The following is a 13,930-nucleotide window of genomic DNA, read 5'->3' as shown; positions in this document are numbered from 1 at the left end:
GTTAAACACTTTTATATCACAGGACTGACCTGCAGGAACCCATCAGTTAGGCACAAAACACAGTCTTTTGGCCACAACACCAGAGTCCCGCATCTAAAACTCAGGGGAAAACATAAAAGGAAAGGTGGGGAGATATCCACAGATGTTTTAGGTATATGTACCCAAAAGAATCACTGAGAGCAAACTAGGGGAAAAGCCAAGCTTTCCTAAAAGCAACTGAAGTGATATTTTGGCAGTGATGGGCACTGTCAAAAACCTCAGCTGAAAGAAATTCAGTGAATATTCCATTTTCCTCACAGGTGAGGTCCCTACATCACTTCAGTGGCTTTGAGCCCCATTAACGCCAAACCTGCTTCTCTCTCCCTGTCCATGGAGAGCCAGCATCTGCCCAGTGATCTGCCTGGACCCTGGCAGAGAGGGCAGCTTGGAGGACATGACCTGTCAGCCCTGCTTTTCTCTGTCTGCATGAGGTTCCTGTTAGGCAAGGATTGTTTCTTCCACGAGGAGCTCAGGCATAGGCATCTACACCAAAGAATAGTGAACTCTATGAATGTAGTTGACACCTGAGAAAGTAATTTTGGGCTGTTTATTTGAATCTAACTTTTAGGAGCCTAATACTAACCTTATACAATTTTAGTACTGACCTCCAATAGCTGCTGTGGCAGAGGCCAGTCAGATGAGACAAGGTAGAGGACATATTTAATTTCTGAGTGGGAACAGTTTCTCTCACACATATTTCCAGTCTTTATTTTGCATTACAGTACAATTTTCTTTTCTTTTTTTTTAAAGTACAAGTGATCTGACTCAGGCAGGAAACAAAGAGACTTATGATTGATTTTGCTTAGGTAAAACAGCGATTTCTATCACACTAGCCTTTACTTGATGTTTTTGGCTGCTACAAGGAATCGATTTACTCTACTTGTCATAAAAATCAAAACCAAAACCAGCCCAGCTCCTGGTACACCCTGCATGAAAAGAACGCCTGACTTGCAGAACTAAACTCCACTTTTCTGCAGTAGATGGGCAGGAGTTCATTACCATCAGCAAAAGGTTGCATTTCATTACCAGTGAGCCCGACTCTGACTAAATAAAAAAAGCTGAAATGGGAGAGCGATGACCACAATAAGTGGCCAAAATTCCAAGTGATGAGAGGAATGATTTCCCACTGCCAACACAAATATAGCTAAGGTGTTCTGCAATTTTACTTCCACAAGCCAGAGGGTTTATTGTAATCCTGATAAATTATAGTAACAGAAGCAGGCGAGAAGTGGGACAGAAGAAGGGAAATGGTAATGCAAAATATAATGGTAATGCAGAAAAGAATGGAGAGAGCAAGTGAGCAGTTTGTTATCATTTATTTTTCTTCAACATATCATTTGGCTTCAGCTGTCTCCCATCTCACCCAGATCTCCACCATTTCTCAGAAATGTCTTTCGATGGCATCTCATTCTCCTCCTGTCTTTCACCATCGCCTCATTATTTCTTAACTGTCCCTGAAAGGGCCCGGGAAGGCGACAGGGGAAAGTGAGCAGGGGACGCGGGGCCAGCCTGCGCCCCACGCGTCTGTCGCATTTAAGCAGTTTGCAAAAAGCGGGCGGGGGGCGTTGCAAATAATGTTAAATGTGATTAATCTCCCGGATTCCTGGAAATCTGACATGCATGAGTTACAGCGAAACCTCTTTTATTTCGCCATGAAATGCTTTTTCATAATGAGAAAGAAAATGTCCTCTGTGCCCTAATCAACTCTGACAGGTCCTGGACTCCCAAATACTTTTATTTATGGCATTATTTATTTCACCCCTAATAACCGGGGAGGCGGGCCCGCGGCTCGCTCTGTGCGGGGACAGGAGGGGAGGGAGAGCGGCACGGAGGGATGCCCGGCGGGCGGCGGGGCTCCGCGCCCGGCCGAGGGGACACAAAGTTTTCGCGGCGGCCGTCGCTGGGCGGGGCGGGCCGGTCCGGCAGCGCGCGGCCCCCTCGGGCCGGGCCGGGCCGGGCCGGGCGAGGCGGGGGGCCCGGAGCCGCTCGCCCCCCGCCGCAGCTCACCTGCCCCGCGGGGGGTGCCGGGGGCGACGGCGGCCCCGCCAGCGCCCGCCTCCCCGCCCCGCTGCCATTAGCAGAGATTACCCTAAACACTTGCCGGTCGCCGCCCGTCTCCCTCCAGGCATTGGCGCGGCCGCCTGTCAATCAGGCCGGCGCCCCGCCGCGCCGGGGCTCCGCCGTGCCACAGAGACGAGCCGCGGCGGCGGCAGACACAGCCCCGGAGCGGGGCCGCGCCGCGCCGGGGGAGGCGGCGGAGGATGGAGGAGGAGATGCAGCCGGCGGAGGAGGGGCCCAGCACCCCCAAAATCTACAAGCAGCGGGGTCCCTACAGCGTCCTGAAGACCTTTCCCGGGAAGCGGGCGGCGCTGGCCAAGCGCTACGAGAGACCCACCATGGTGGAGGTGCCCCGCGGGCGCGGAGCGGGGCAGCCCTTTCCGCACGCCGCCGAGCCGCTGCCCTACGCGCCGCACGGCGCCTTCCCCAACGGGCCCGCCCGCCCCGGCGCTGCCCCCGGCGCTGCCCAGGGCCACCCCCGCCCCGCCGCCGCCGGCCCCGAGCTCCTCGGGCCGCTACGGCCCCTGCCCGCCGGTGGCGGGGGGCGGCGGCGCGGAGCTGAGCGCAGGTACCCGCAACTCCTCTTTCTCCTCCGCGCAACTTCGCGGGGCACTTTGCGGCAGGCGGCAGCGGGATGGGGCTGCGGGCTCCGCCGCCGAGGCGCGCACCTTCTCCCGGGCGGCTGGCGAAGGGCGCGACGCCCGCGGGTGCCCCTGCTCGGGGCTGGCGGCGGGCGGGGACGGGGCGGGCGGAGGGCTCTGTCCGGTGCTCGGGCACCGCCGAAGTTCCCGCGGCGGGCGGGGCCGCTGCCCGGCCGGCGGCGCCCCGGGGCGGTGGGCAGGGAGGCGGCGGGGGCTGTGCCGGCAGCCGCGCAGGACTTGGCGGGGCAGGCGCCGCCGGCCGGTGCGCACCTGCGGGAGGGAGGGAGAGGGAGAGAGAGAGCTGCTGCTCCTGCTCCTGCTGCTGCTGCCGGCGTCGGGGGAGGACGGGGGGAGCCCCGGGCCGGCCGCTCCGCTCCGCTCAGCCCCGCTCCGCTCCGCCGGGGAGGGCGGCAGGCTGGGGCCGGCTACCGGAGGAGCTGCTGGTAATGGAGAGGCTGCTGACAGAGCGGTGGTGATTTTAACAGAAAGAAAATAGATCGGCTGCTTGCCTGCACCGTTTTCATGAGATGCAGTGACAAACAGGAGATCAAATTATTTTTTTTTTTTCTTTAAAGGTGTAAGATACAGAGATGCTGAACGCATATCTTTCCTCTAGTGATGGCTTGGAGTTAAAAAACCACGTAGATCTTGATATGCAACCTAAATTTGGCATCAGGAAATGGGAAATTGCATCTTTAAGCAGAGTACAATCAAAAATGAATTACAATAAATCCTATATAATTGCATAGGTCATTCTCTTTAATGAGATTTTATTAACCTGACTGTCAAGCTTTTGAGTCAGGCAGATATTTTATCTTCTTCAACTGATAAAAGTGTCAGCTATAAACCACCATATAAATATTCATAAATCTACACATCTGTGGCAGCCTATCAGCATCATTCTTTTGGACATTAAAAGCATTCTAATTACTTTCTGTCTAGCAGAGCTGAAATGCTGCCTGTTATAGTATGTGCTTGGCAGGCATGATTGCTTTTGTTTGCCATCACAAATAGCAGCATCCTATTTTATATACTGATGGTCCAGAATATATTCAGGGTTTGACTGAACAGGATGAATATTATGAAGCACCATCTGGTTTTGATATCATCGGGTATATTAACTCATCTGTTAATTTTTGACACATCATTGATTTATTTATTTAGAAAAATTGGATCCTGTTTTGGTATGTTGCTGTTTGCCTTTGTAACAAATGTGATGACATTTCCTTACTAAACAGGGAGATACTCTAGTTAATAGGATATATGACTATGTTCTAATGCCTGTTTATGCTTAGAAGTAGCCTTGTAGTGGGTGAATTTAGCATGTCTTGTTACAAATAATTCAAGTACTTTACCAAAAAAGTTTAACACTTGAATAGATTAGCCAGAGAATTCACATCTCTGGGGCATAGTTCTATGATCCATGGCAGAAGGTCATCTTTCTTCATGAAATTGCTTCTTATATGAAATGCCCAAATGGAGGTATTTAAGTATTCTTTGTGGCCCACAATCAAAACACTGATGATAAATGTGACGCCTACATTTCTTTACAGAAGCAGATTACGCCATGGAAAACATCCAGTTGTCTGGTAGATGATATATGAGATCATATTCACAGCAAAGCCCTCTGGGCTTCGATGAGCAGAAGTTTGGACTTTCTTTTCCTGAGTACATTGTGCTAACCAGGCACTAGAGCAGGCTTCAGAGCTTGTCTTTGATTTAGTTCTATGCTAGAGAGTGAAGGAACTGCCATTCATGCACCAAAGTTCTTTGAAGTCCCTGTCCCTTCAACTGCACATTCAGGCTTTACTTTAGGTTCCTATATGGGTCCCAACTCACCCTTTGCTCAGGTAAGTGCCAAGAGAAACAGGACAGGAGAAAACAAACCAGAAACTTGCTACAGTGTGTACAAGTAGTATTTTGCACAAGTTGTTACCAGAGGTGGCCCACGAAGTTGGAAAGGGGACTGGAGCAGGTGCCTATGAAGAGAGGCTGAGAAAGTGGGGGCTGTTCATTAGAGAAGGCTGCTTGGAGACCTCATAGCAACCTTCCAGTATCTTAGGATGATCCACAAGGAAGCTGTGGAGGAACTGTTGAAGAAGAACTGAAGCAGGACAAGGAGTAATGGGTTCAAATTGAAAGATGGGAAATTCAGGTTAGATATGTGGAAAAAAAATTTACTGTGAGGCTGATGAGGCACTGGAACAGGTTGCCCAGAGAAGCTGTGGATGCTCCATCCCTGGCAGTGCTTAAGGCCAGGTGGGATGGGTCTTTGAGTAACCTGGTCTAGTGGAAGGGATCTCTGCCCACAGCAAGGGGTGTGGAACTAGATGAACTTTAAGGTCCCTTCCAAGCCAGAACGTTCTGTGATTCTATAAAGCAATAGGCAAGGCTTAGATCTCCTGGGTATTTTAATCCCATAGGTAGGGATGCTTTACTGAGCTGTGTGCTCATCCTTCCTGCTTGGTGATGGAGTAACACCATGCAGTTTGTTCCTGGGAGCTGTAGCACCACTAAGATGAGCAGGAAGCTAGTCAGGATCCCAGTGCTGTAGGTATGTGAAGAAATCCCATTGTCCAGAAGCTTGAAATCCTCTTAACTAATGTGTGAGCCAATTTAACAGCACAGGCCACCTCTGGGGAAGCAGAGTTGTGGTTTTGCCCCTGGAAAGTGAGAGCATTTACATGTTCTCCTTGCGTAGTTGCCCTGTACTTTGGCCAGCACCTGTGAGGTCTCTGGGTTCCTCACAGCAACAAGGGGAACAGGCCCAGAGCACGTCTCAGCCAGAGGTTCATCTCAAGTGGTGGGTGTTGTAGGGAGGGACAGATCATCCCCTTAGAAGGTGTCCAGCTGCACGTGCATTCTCCACAAGGTAGTCACCATCCATGATGTGTACAGTTTGCCCACTTAGTTTATCCTCAGCACTTGGCAGGTGCTTACTTGAGTAAAGGGGTGGAGTGCTATAGGGCAGTTTTGTAGACATACCAACTTCCTAAGTTCAGTTTCAGAGGTACCCCTCTTTTTGCTGCTACCTTTTCACTTGTGCAGGCAACAGTGAGCAAATAGCTAGTAAAACACCCCTTCTGGGATGTCTAACTCTGTGCCAGCAACTTAAACACTTACTGCAGTTGATTCTTAAACTTCAGGCATGACATTTCTGGCCCCTTGGGATTCACTGCTCCAAGCTGGCTTTTGAAAGTGGTCACCTCAAACACAGTCATGACTAAAGATGCTTCCATATTTTTGCAGCTTTTTCTAATGGTTAGAACTCTTCCCAAGGGTAACCAGATTTTCCCTCAGTTGCTCTCTAAGAGACCACTCTCACCTCCAGACTCCAGCAGAATTGCAGGAAGAGGGGCTAGGGAAAGGAAGAAAAACAGGAATTCTCCACCCCGTGCCATGGGGAAGAGAAATTTAGTTTGAGATCCCATCATGCAGGGAAAGATCCTGCATGAGAAATGTCATCTTAAATGAGAAATATGAAGCTGCACTGCAACACAGTCCTTCTCTCTCCTCTAGAGGTTACTCTGACTGCTGTTGCTGCTGTGAGCCACACGGATGGATTCATTCAAAGCACCAGCAGATACCCACTTTCTTCTGTAAAATGCCAATTCTTTATTAATCTATCCAGATTATTTTCCTGGCATGAAAACTATCTGTCTTTGGTAGTATGTGCATTGAACAGTCCCATAATCCACCAAAGAAACTCCTTTTCCTTAGGAAAGCATGGTATAGACCTTACAGTGCTGCTTGAAATTTAGGGTGGGCTTTCATGGAAAGCAGAGGAAGAAGAGCAGAGCTGGTAACATCTGTTAGCAGTGCCAAAACATGGCATATTTAAAATGACCAGTTAATAAAGCTCTATTATGCCCAGACAGAAAAACAGTTTGTTCCATGAACAGCTAAGATGAAGATCAGTGGTTTGACCTTACCTTAGAAATGGTGAGCCTTCATCTGGAAGCAGATTTCTCAGATAAGTACTGAAATGGCCAGACACTTGTAGTCTTAATCCACTGGACTGTCTTGATAATCTGTATGCAAAATGCCCAAGAAAACATTGTGTAGTCATAGGAGGTGTCACATGGTCTCAATTTTGTGACCTAAGCACAATATTTACAGCAGTAGTCATATCTAAAAATATAATGACCAAGTCTCTATGCTTGGACAAAGGCCAGTTTGAGGGATACAAGGCTGCTGCCCCAGGATCTCAATTAATAAAACTATTGTAATAAACAAATCAAGAAATACAAATAATCAGGTGAGAGGGCTGAGTCACTGCAAGGCGAAGAGTGAAACTGTTGGATTTGCTAAGGAGCCTGAACGTCACAATCTTGCTGGAAATTAAATACCAATGAATACATTCACTGCAGGGGAGAATGAATGGTATTCAGACCCACTCAATACTTATGAAGATGACTTTTTAAACCAGCTGCCCAAGAATACAAAGGAAACTTTGGAAAAGCCACAACCTGAATCCAGAGCCACTGAGACCCAACACAATGCTTATTAATAAAGCTGTCTGATCTAAGTATTGAAAAGATCCTTAGGTGTGGGAAAAGCTGAAGTTATACCTGCCAAATTTTACAGACATCTTTTCTGATGCATTAGTTAGTGTAAGTAATCAGAGTGAGTTTTAGACATTCCCTCTTACTAAACCCTGTGTTCAGTCTGGCAGTTGAATAGCTGAGAACCTCCCCTAGTCCCAGAGTCAGTGAGAAAATGGTGTAAAGATGAATGCTGTGTCTGGAGTTGGTACCTGATTTGCCATGTGATAGTATCTTCTGGTTGCTTGCAGTCCCAAACAATCTAGTTAGGAATACTTATGCTTTCAGCAGTTTAATCCTGTTCTCTTAGCACTTCATGGGTCTTAGGCAGCAAGTCCACCTCCAGGCAAATGTCTAGTTAAAGTCAATAGAAGTTCTGTAAGACTAAAGACTCTGGGGTCTGAGACATTAGAATTACATGGTTGGTGAGCAAGGTAATAAGGAAAAGGAATATCACAATAAGACTTTAATAAACTGCTTACACTGTTTTAGTCCAGTGCAGTGAAATCACTGGAATCCTACTTTCATAGAAAATACATACATTATGTTAAATCAATTAAGAATCATAGATTGGTGTTTATTCAGTAGTAATCACATAAAAACAACTTTTTGTCATTTCTTAAGTGATTAGACATTGCACAGTGCATGCATTTCTAATTATAGACAGTCTGTAAAAGCTGAAATCCCAATTTCTACAATATATGCTAAATGGGCAACTTTTTTTTTTCTCCATCATAAGAAATAACTGCAGTTGTCATTCTCATTTAGGGTTGTTCGGACTGTGGGTGTGTGCACCATTACTGGTGTAGAAGTCCCTTCAAATTAGAACCTACTTCAGCACAGAGACAGAGATTTCCAGAATATGTGCTGAGGGCATCCCTCACTATTGCTGTCCAGCAGTACCCAGAAAAAAAGCATTTGTGCATCTCTGGGTTAGCCTCTCAAATGAGCCCTGCTTTGTCATGGCTCATTTTTATGTCTTTGAGTATGGGTTGAAGTTAAGAAAAAAACAGTAATTGCTGTTATTGTGTCTTTGTAATAGATCTGATACTGAAGATTAAATCAATAATGTCATTTCTGTATAAAATTTCAGTTACATTTTAAACCGTTATCACAGTGAATATGCCTAATGCATTAAATTTTAAAACAAAACTAATAATTAATTTAATCTTTACTGATGTTAATGTGTATTTTGGTATTCTTCAATACTAGTAATTTGAATGTCAGGTTACTTTTTGCTGGTTTTAGAATAAACCATAATATTGGAGTAACATCTCTTATAAGAGTCTAATCCCTTTTCAATTGTTTCATTCATATCTTGTCCCCATGCAACAAGGATATGCAAGGAATACGTAACTGTTTTGTGAACAGAGACAATAATGATTAAAATACAAACAGTATAGATGAATTCAGGTCTGGAATCAGATTGTAGGATTAAAATGAATGAAAAAAACATTCTGCAGTAGGATTGCAAAGTTACAGTCAATATCATCCTGTAATAATTTTAAAGGGGAAATGTGGAAAGAAGTAAAACAAAGAAAGCACATCTTGGGGTTGTTAATGATGCTTGAATTTCCTGATTTCCTTTTGGTTTATCAGGTCTCAGCTGAAAAACTGCCATGTCACCAGGATTCTGTTCTTTTAATTCATGTTACACCTCCTGTGTTGTTTTGCAGTTGCATTGATTGTAAGGGTTAAAGACAGCTGGCCTTAGGTTAGTGTAGGAAAGGAGAAGGAGAGGCCATGGGTGATGGACCTGGCACCTCATTGGCACCCGCTTGCCAAGGGGGCAGCAGCGCCTGTGCATTTCTGCCCTTTGCAGTTGTAGTATGGACAGAGGGTATTGCATAAAGCTCTGGATCAAACAGGTGTTGTAGAAATCTGCCCTCATTAGTCCGAACCTGTCTCCGGGAGTGTGATATGGCTCATAAACACAGGAGGCTGATGCTGAGGATGCTTGCAGTGGTCTTAGGGCCACTCCAGTCCTTCCCATGGAGCCCCTGGGCAATCCCTGCATGGCCCCCGGCAGCCTCATGCCCCAGCACTGGCCTTGGGCTTGCTCTGCCCACCTCAGGTTTCTGTTTTTTCAGTCCTCAGGAGATCACATCCTCGGGTTTTGTGCCGGGGAGGTCTCCTCTGGCTGCATTTGAGACTGAAAGTATTTGTATGCTGCTTCAGCCCTGCCCTCTTTCAGAGATCTGGAGCATGGTACAAATGCAAATTAGTGTTGTTTCAAGTATTCTTCAGGTCAGCTGTAGCGACTTAAGTGCAAACTAGATTTTACACCAGACAGTGTAGATCTTGAAGAAGTGCTGTGAAAAGTGCTGTGGTATTTTCAGGGTCCCCCGTCGTAGGGAGGAAATGATGAATCTGACTCCATGTTCTTAGGAGGCTAATTTATTATTTTATGATCTTATATTATATTAAAGAATACTATACTAAAACTATACTAGATAATAGAGAAAGGATACAGACAGAAGGCTAAAAGAAGAATTATGAAAAACTCGTGACTCTCTCCTCAGAGTCTGACACAGCTTGACAGTGATTGGTCATTAAGTTAAAACAATTCACATGAAACCAGTGAAACAATGACCAGTTGGTAAACAATACAATGTCCAAACCACATTCCAAAGCAGCAAAACACAGGAGAAGCAAATAGAATAATTATTGTTTTAATTTTTCTCTGAGGCTTCTCAGCTTCCCAGGAGAAGAAATCCTGGTGAAGGGATTTTTCAGAAAATATGACAGTGACAAAGTGCCACCTCTTAAAGGCCTGAATTCTGAACATTTCTGTTCTTTATGTGTTATGAGTGTGATGAGGCTACTGATGAAGTTATGGTAAATGAGGGTCTGGGGTGCTTAGTCTCATGTATCTGTAGCAGATTGCCTTTTCAAAAGTAAATGCATTTGTCACTTTCTAAAAGTCAAGCCTGCCTGAGAAGTGCTCTCCAAAATTGGCAGTGCTTTAACCTACCAGTCTCTTTTTTCTTTTGCAAAATGTTAGTTACATCTGTTTAGATACCTAGAGGAACTTAGCTTTGAATAAGGTAAAAAAAATTTGAAAGGCACTGTTTTTACTGGGAAGCCTAACAGGTCGAATCATAAATATCCTGGTCATTTTCTGTCTGGGCCCAGGAAGTATTATAGCAGCTTGAGCTATACATGTAGACATTGCAGAACTGAGCCATCCTACTCTGTAGGTTTAGCTTATAGCTGCTATTGCTCCCTGAGACATGACACCTCCTGTCATGAGAGGAAAGCTGACTAGGTGCAGCACGGCATCCCTATCCTAATTCCAGAGCTGAGCTGCTGTCTCCAGAAACTGCTGCACAATCCTATGCAGAGTTTCCTGATTGTATGCTGAGCATCTTGAAGAACTCCGCTCTCCACTGTGCCATACTGGCCTGCCTGCAAACTTGCAGGATGCCTTTGCTTGATTGAAGAAGAGGGGTTTGTGCTTATTGCTCTGAGTGGTTCCTGGACATGTCTGGAACCTAGAGCAAAAGGAACAGAAGCAAAGTCCATTGAATTTAGGGTCAGTTGTGTGGAGTGTCCTGTGCCCAATGTCAAAAAAGTGCATCAAAGACAAAAATGAGAAAAAACAAAGCTTGGAAGCATTGTTGGAGAGGAACTGGGCATAGGACAAAGGTATGGTGCAAAATCCTACAAATATGTACAGTTAATGCCTTCCAACAGCTTGAAATAGGCTTTCAGGGCAGTACTTACTTGAACTTGTAGCAAATTGGATGTAATTTGTATTTTCTTCCCCATTTTCCTGACTTAATCCCTCTGAAAGAAGATGTCAGTAAGCAGTGTCTATCATCACAATGCATTTCTGATTAACAGCAAGGTCACAAGGGCACTCTCAAAATAGAAACAGAGTCAGGATTGTTTTACATCACAGTGTTGCAGAAGTATTAAAGCAGAAGCCATAATTTTAATATGTTCAGAAATAAAATGCATGCTACTGTAAACAGTTGTGTACATTCATCTAGCTGCTACTGCCTGGCATAACCTCTTGCATTAGGTTTCTGTGATTCATCTTTTCTTTTGTTGCAGAGAGTCGAATGATTCTGGATGCCTTTGCTCAACAATGCAGCCGGGTTCTAAGTCTCTTAAATTGTGGTGGAAAACTACTGGACAACAATCACTCTCAGTCCATGATTTCTTGTATAAAGCAGGAAAACCCAAATTATAGTGAAAGACAAGAGCAATGTCAGCTTGGGAAAATGGTCCATAGTCAGACGTCAGACATTTTAGACATAGAGATGCAGTATATGCAAAAGAAACAACAAACCTCAGCCTTTCTGAGAGTTTTTACTGATTCCCTTCAGAACTATTTGCTTTCTGGGAGCTTCCCTTCTCAGAACACCTCATCAATAAATGATTTTAGCCATTTGGCAGATGTGGATCCACTTTCAGCCTCTCCAGTACACACTTTAGGTGGATGGACATCACCAGCAACATCGGAATCTCATGGTCATCCATCATCTTCTACACTTCCAGAGGAGGAAGAGGAGGAAGAGGAAGAAGGTTACTGCCCTCGGTGTCAAGAGCTAGAGCAGGAGGTAATTTCATTGCAACAAGAAAATGAAGAGCTTCGTAGAAAGTTGGAGAGCATTCCAGGTAAATAATCTCTGCCATGAAATGTTGTCATTGAGTGATAAAAATAATGTGGGTGATGGTTTATTGCAAGTTCTAGTATTTTTTAAAGGTTGCAGTAATAATCAAACACTGGAATTTGTCTCCTGCCAAAATTCCTATAGTTGTGCCCAGTGGAAAATTACCTGCTGATACTCATCTCTATGAATATTGAGTCCTACACTAGTAAGGTGTGTTCAGGCGGGATGTACTTGTAATCCCAAATTCCAAATATCAGGTGGTTTGTCATAGTAATTTCAAACATATGCCTTCATAACTCTTTATCTGTCTTGTTCTTTAATTGACATTGCAGCTTAAAAACCTAATTCCCTTTTGGGGCTACTTTTTTTGGTTACTTAAGGAAACTATTCAAAGTTACATCCATAGTTTTACCTGAAATAATTTTGGCTTTTACTTTGAACAGTTTCTCTTAAATTGCTGCTAGCTTAGTGAGAAGCATTGCTACATCTTCTCCCATTCATCTTCAGTTAAATCTGAGAAAAAACAAAAAAAAAAAAAAAACAACAGAAACCTAACATCAACTTTTCCAGTTTAGCAATACCTAGAAGCCACTGGGAGAGAGAAAGAAATCAAATAGAAACCCCTTCTGTGAAAAGCTTCTCTTGTTCTTTAAACCTAGGACCTCCCACTGTTCAGGTGAGCCAAGATACTTGAGGAGTGGTATGGGATAAGAGCAAAGTTTCTTGGACCTGTATTTTCTAAACTTTCAGCACAGACAAAAATACACCTCAAATAGTAATACTAAAAGCAAATTGGAATGTAGCAAAGAAAGAAGCATACAACATGCTTTTAACGCATATAAACACTAGGGAACTTCACCTTTTTTTACCTGAATTTGAGGTGCTTAGGGTAGATCCCTAAAAAGTCAATCTTGAACTGATCTCTGAATGGCAGAAAAGCATGTCTAGTACAGCATGAGCTGCAAGAGAGAAAGTACTTCAAAGATGCCAACTATGCAGAAAGGAAGAAGGCAGTAACCAACTGCTGCCCCAACATGTAGAGGCTGTTGCAAAATCAGAGCAAAATGCAAGCAGTAGTCTTCATCATTCTTCTCCCCAGCTATCAGTGATGTACTATGCATTATTTATATCACATCATGTTTTCCTTTTGTGCATTGCTCCATAGGGATACTGGCAAATCCCATAAGCAGCATTGTTCAGTGAAAGAAAACCCAAAATTTAGAGTCACTCCCTCACCTCTCCCAAAAACATAGAGTTACCATACCTCATGCACTCTCACTGGTTTCAGCAGGGGTTACTTCATCATCTGGTACTGCCTGACAAAGGGAATTGTGTGGACTTCACCTCCTGGGGAGTCCTACCTTCAGGTGTAAGACCAGAAGTGATCCTGTAGGGTCTGTAACCTGACTGACAGCTTTCATTCAGTCACCTGTACTGAACACAGTAATTTTTTTTGACTTTCACTAATGCATAACTTGCATTGGACTCAAGTAGTATCTCATACAGCCTCCAGTTTCTGGTGAGCAGTGGCTGTATCTCTTACCTGACATTTGGTTTCAGTGCTTAATTAGACTGGTGAAAATATGTGCCTTGTTCCCTGCCAGACTACCTGAAATCAGCTTTTAGCCATTGACTTTTATGCTTTGCTCCACTAAATGAAGTGCTCTATAGGTCTTGGTACTTCTTCTGATTGAAGGTACTTACAGACTGAAAGCTGACTTAATTTCCATTTTAAATAAACAAAGCAAGCAGTACTGTTTGAAACTCCTCAAATTACTTGAATCCTTCTTTGCAATTTTTTTTCTCCCCTTCTGCTAATTTCTTTAAAATCTGGGCACTGGAAATGCATGCAATATGTTCCTATGAGCCTGATCAAAGGTGAATAGACTCTTCACTTGTACCCATGGTTTCCCTGGTGGGTTGTGCAGCCGAGCTTCTCATTCTGTGCACATTTCTTCCTAAAAGTACACACTTTGTATTTGTCTGTGTTCATGTACTAAGTGTTCCAGATTGCTCTGACTGTCCC

The 13,930-nt window shown here is 44.7% G+C and overlaps 1 protein-coding gene across 1 annotated transcript in view; it reads left to right on the top strand.

Moving 5' to 3' along the window:
- The first annotated feature begins 2,233 nt into the window (after window positions 1-2,233).
- Window positions 2,234-13,930, top strand: part of BEND4 (BEN domain containing 4) — a 31,793-nt gene continuing 20,096 nt past the window's right edge. Inside the window, 3 exon segments of the mRNA XM_030948261.1 lie at window positions 2,234-2,579; window positions 2,581-2,665; window positions 11,342-11,908. Of these exon segments, the coding sequence (XP_030804121.1) occupies window positions 2,301-2,579; window positions 2,581-2,665; window positions 11,342-11,908 (931 nt within the window). The 5' untranslated portion in view covers window positions 2,234-2,300.

Source organism: Camarhynchus parvulus, chromosome 4 (genome assembly GCF_901933205.1).
Source record: "Camarhynchus parvulus chromosome 4, STF_HiC, whole genome shotgun sequence".
In the NCBI taxonomy this organism is placed as follows: domain Eukaryota; kingdom Metazoa; phylum Chordata; class Aves; order Passeriformes; family Thraupidae; genus Camarhynchus; species Camarhynchus parvulus.
Note: the sequence above shows the minus strand (reverse complement) of the source record. Positions and strands in the feature narration are given on the sequence as shown.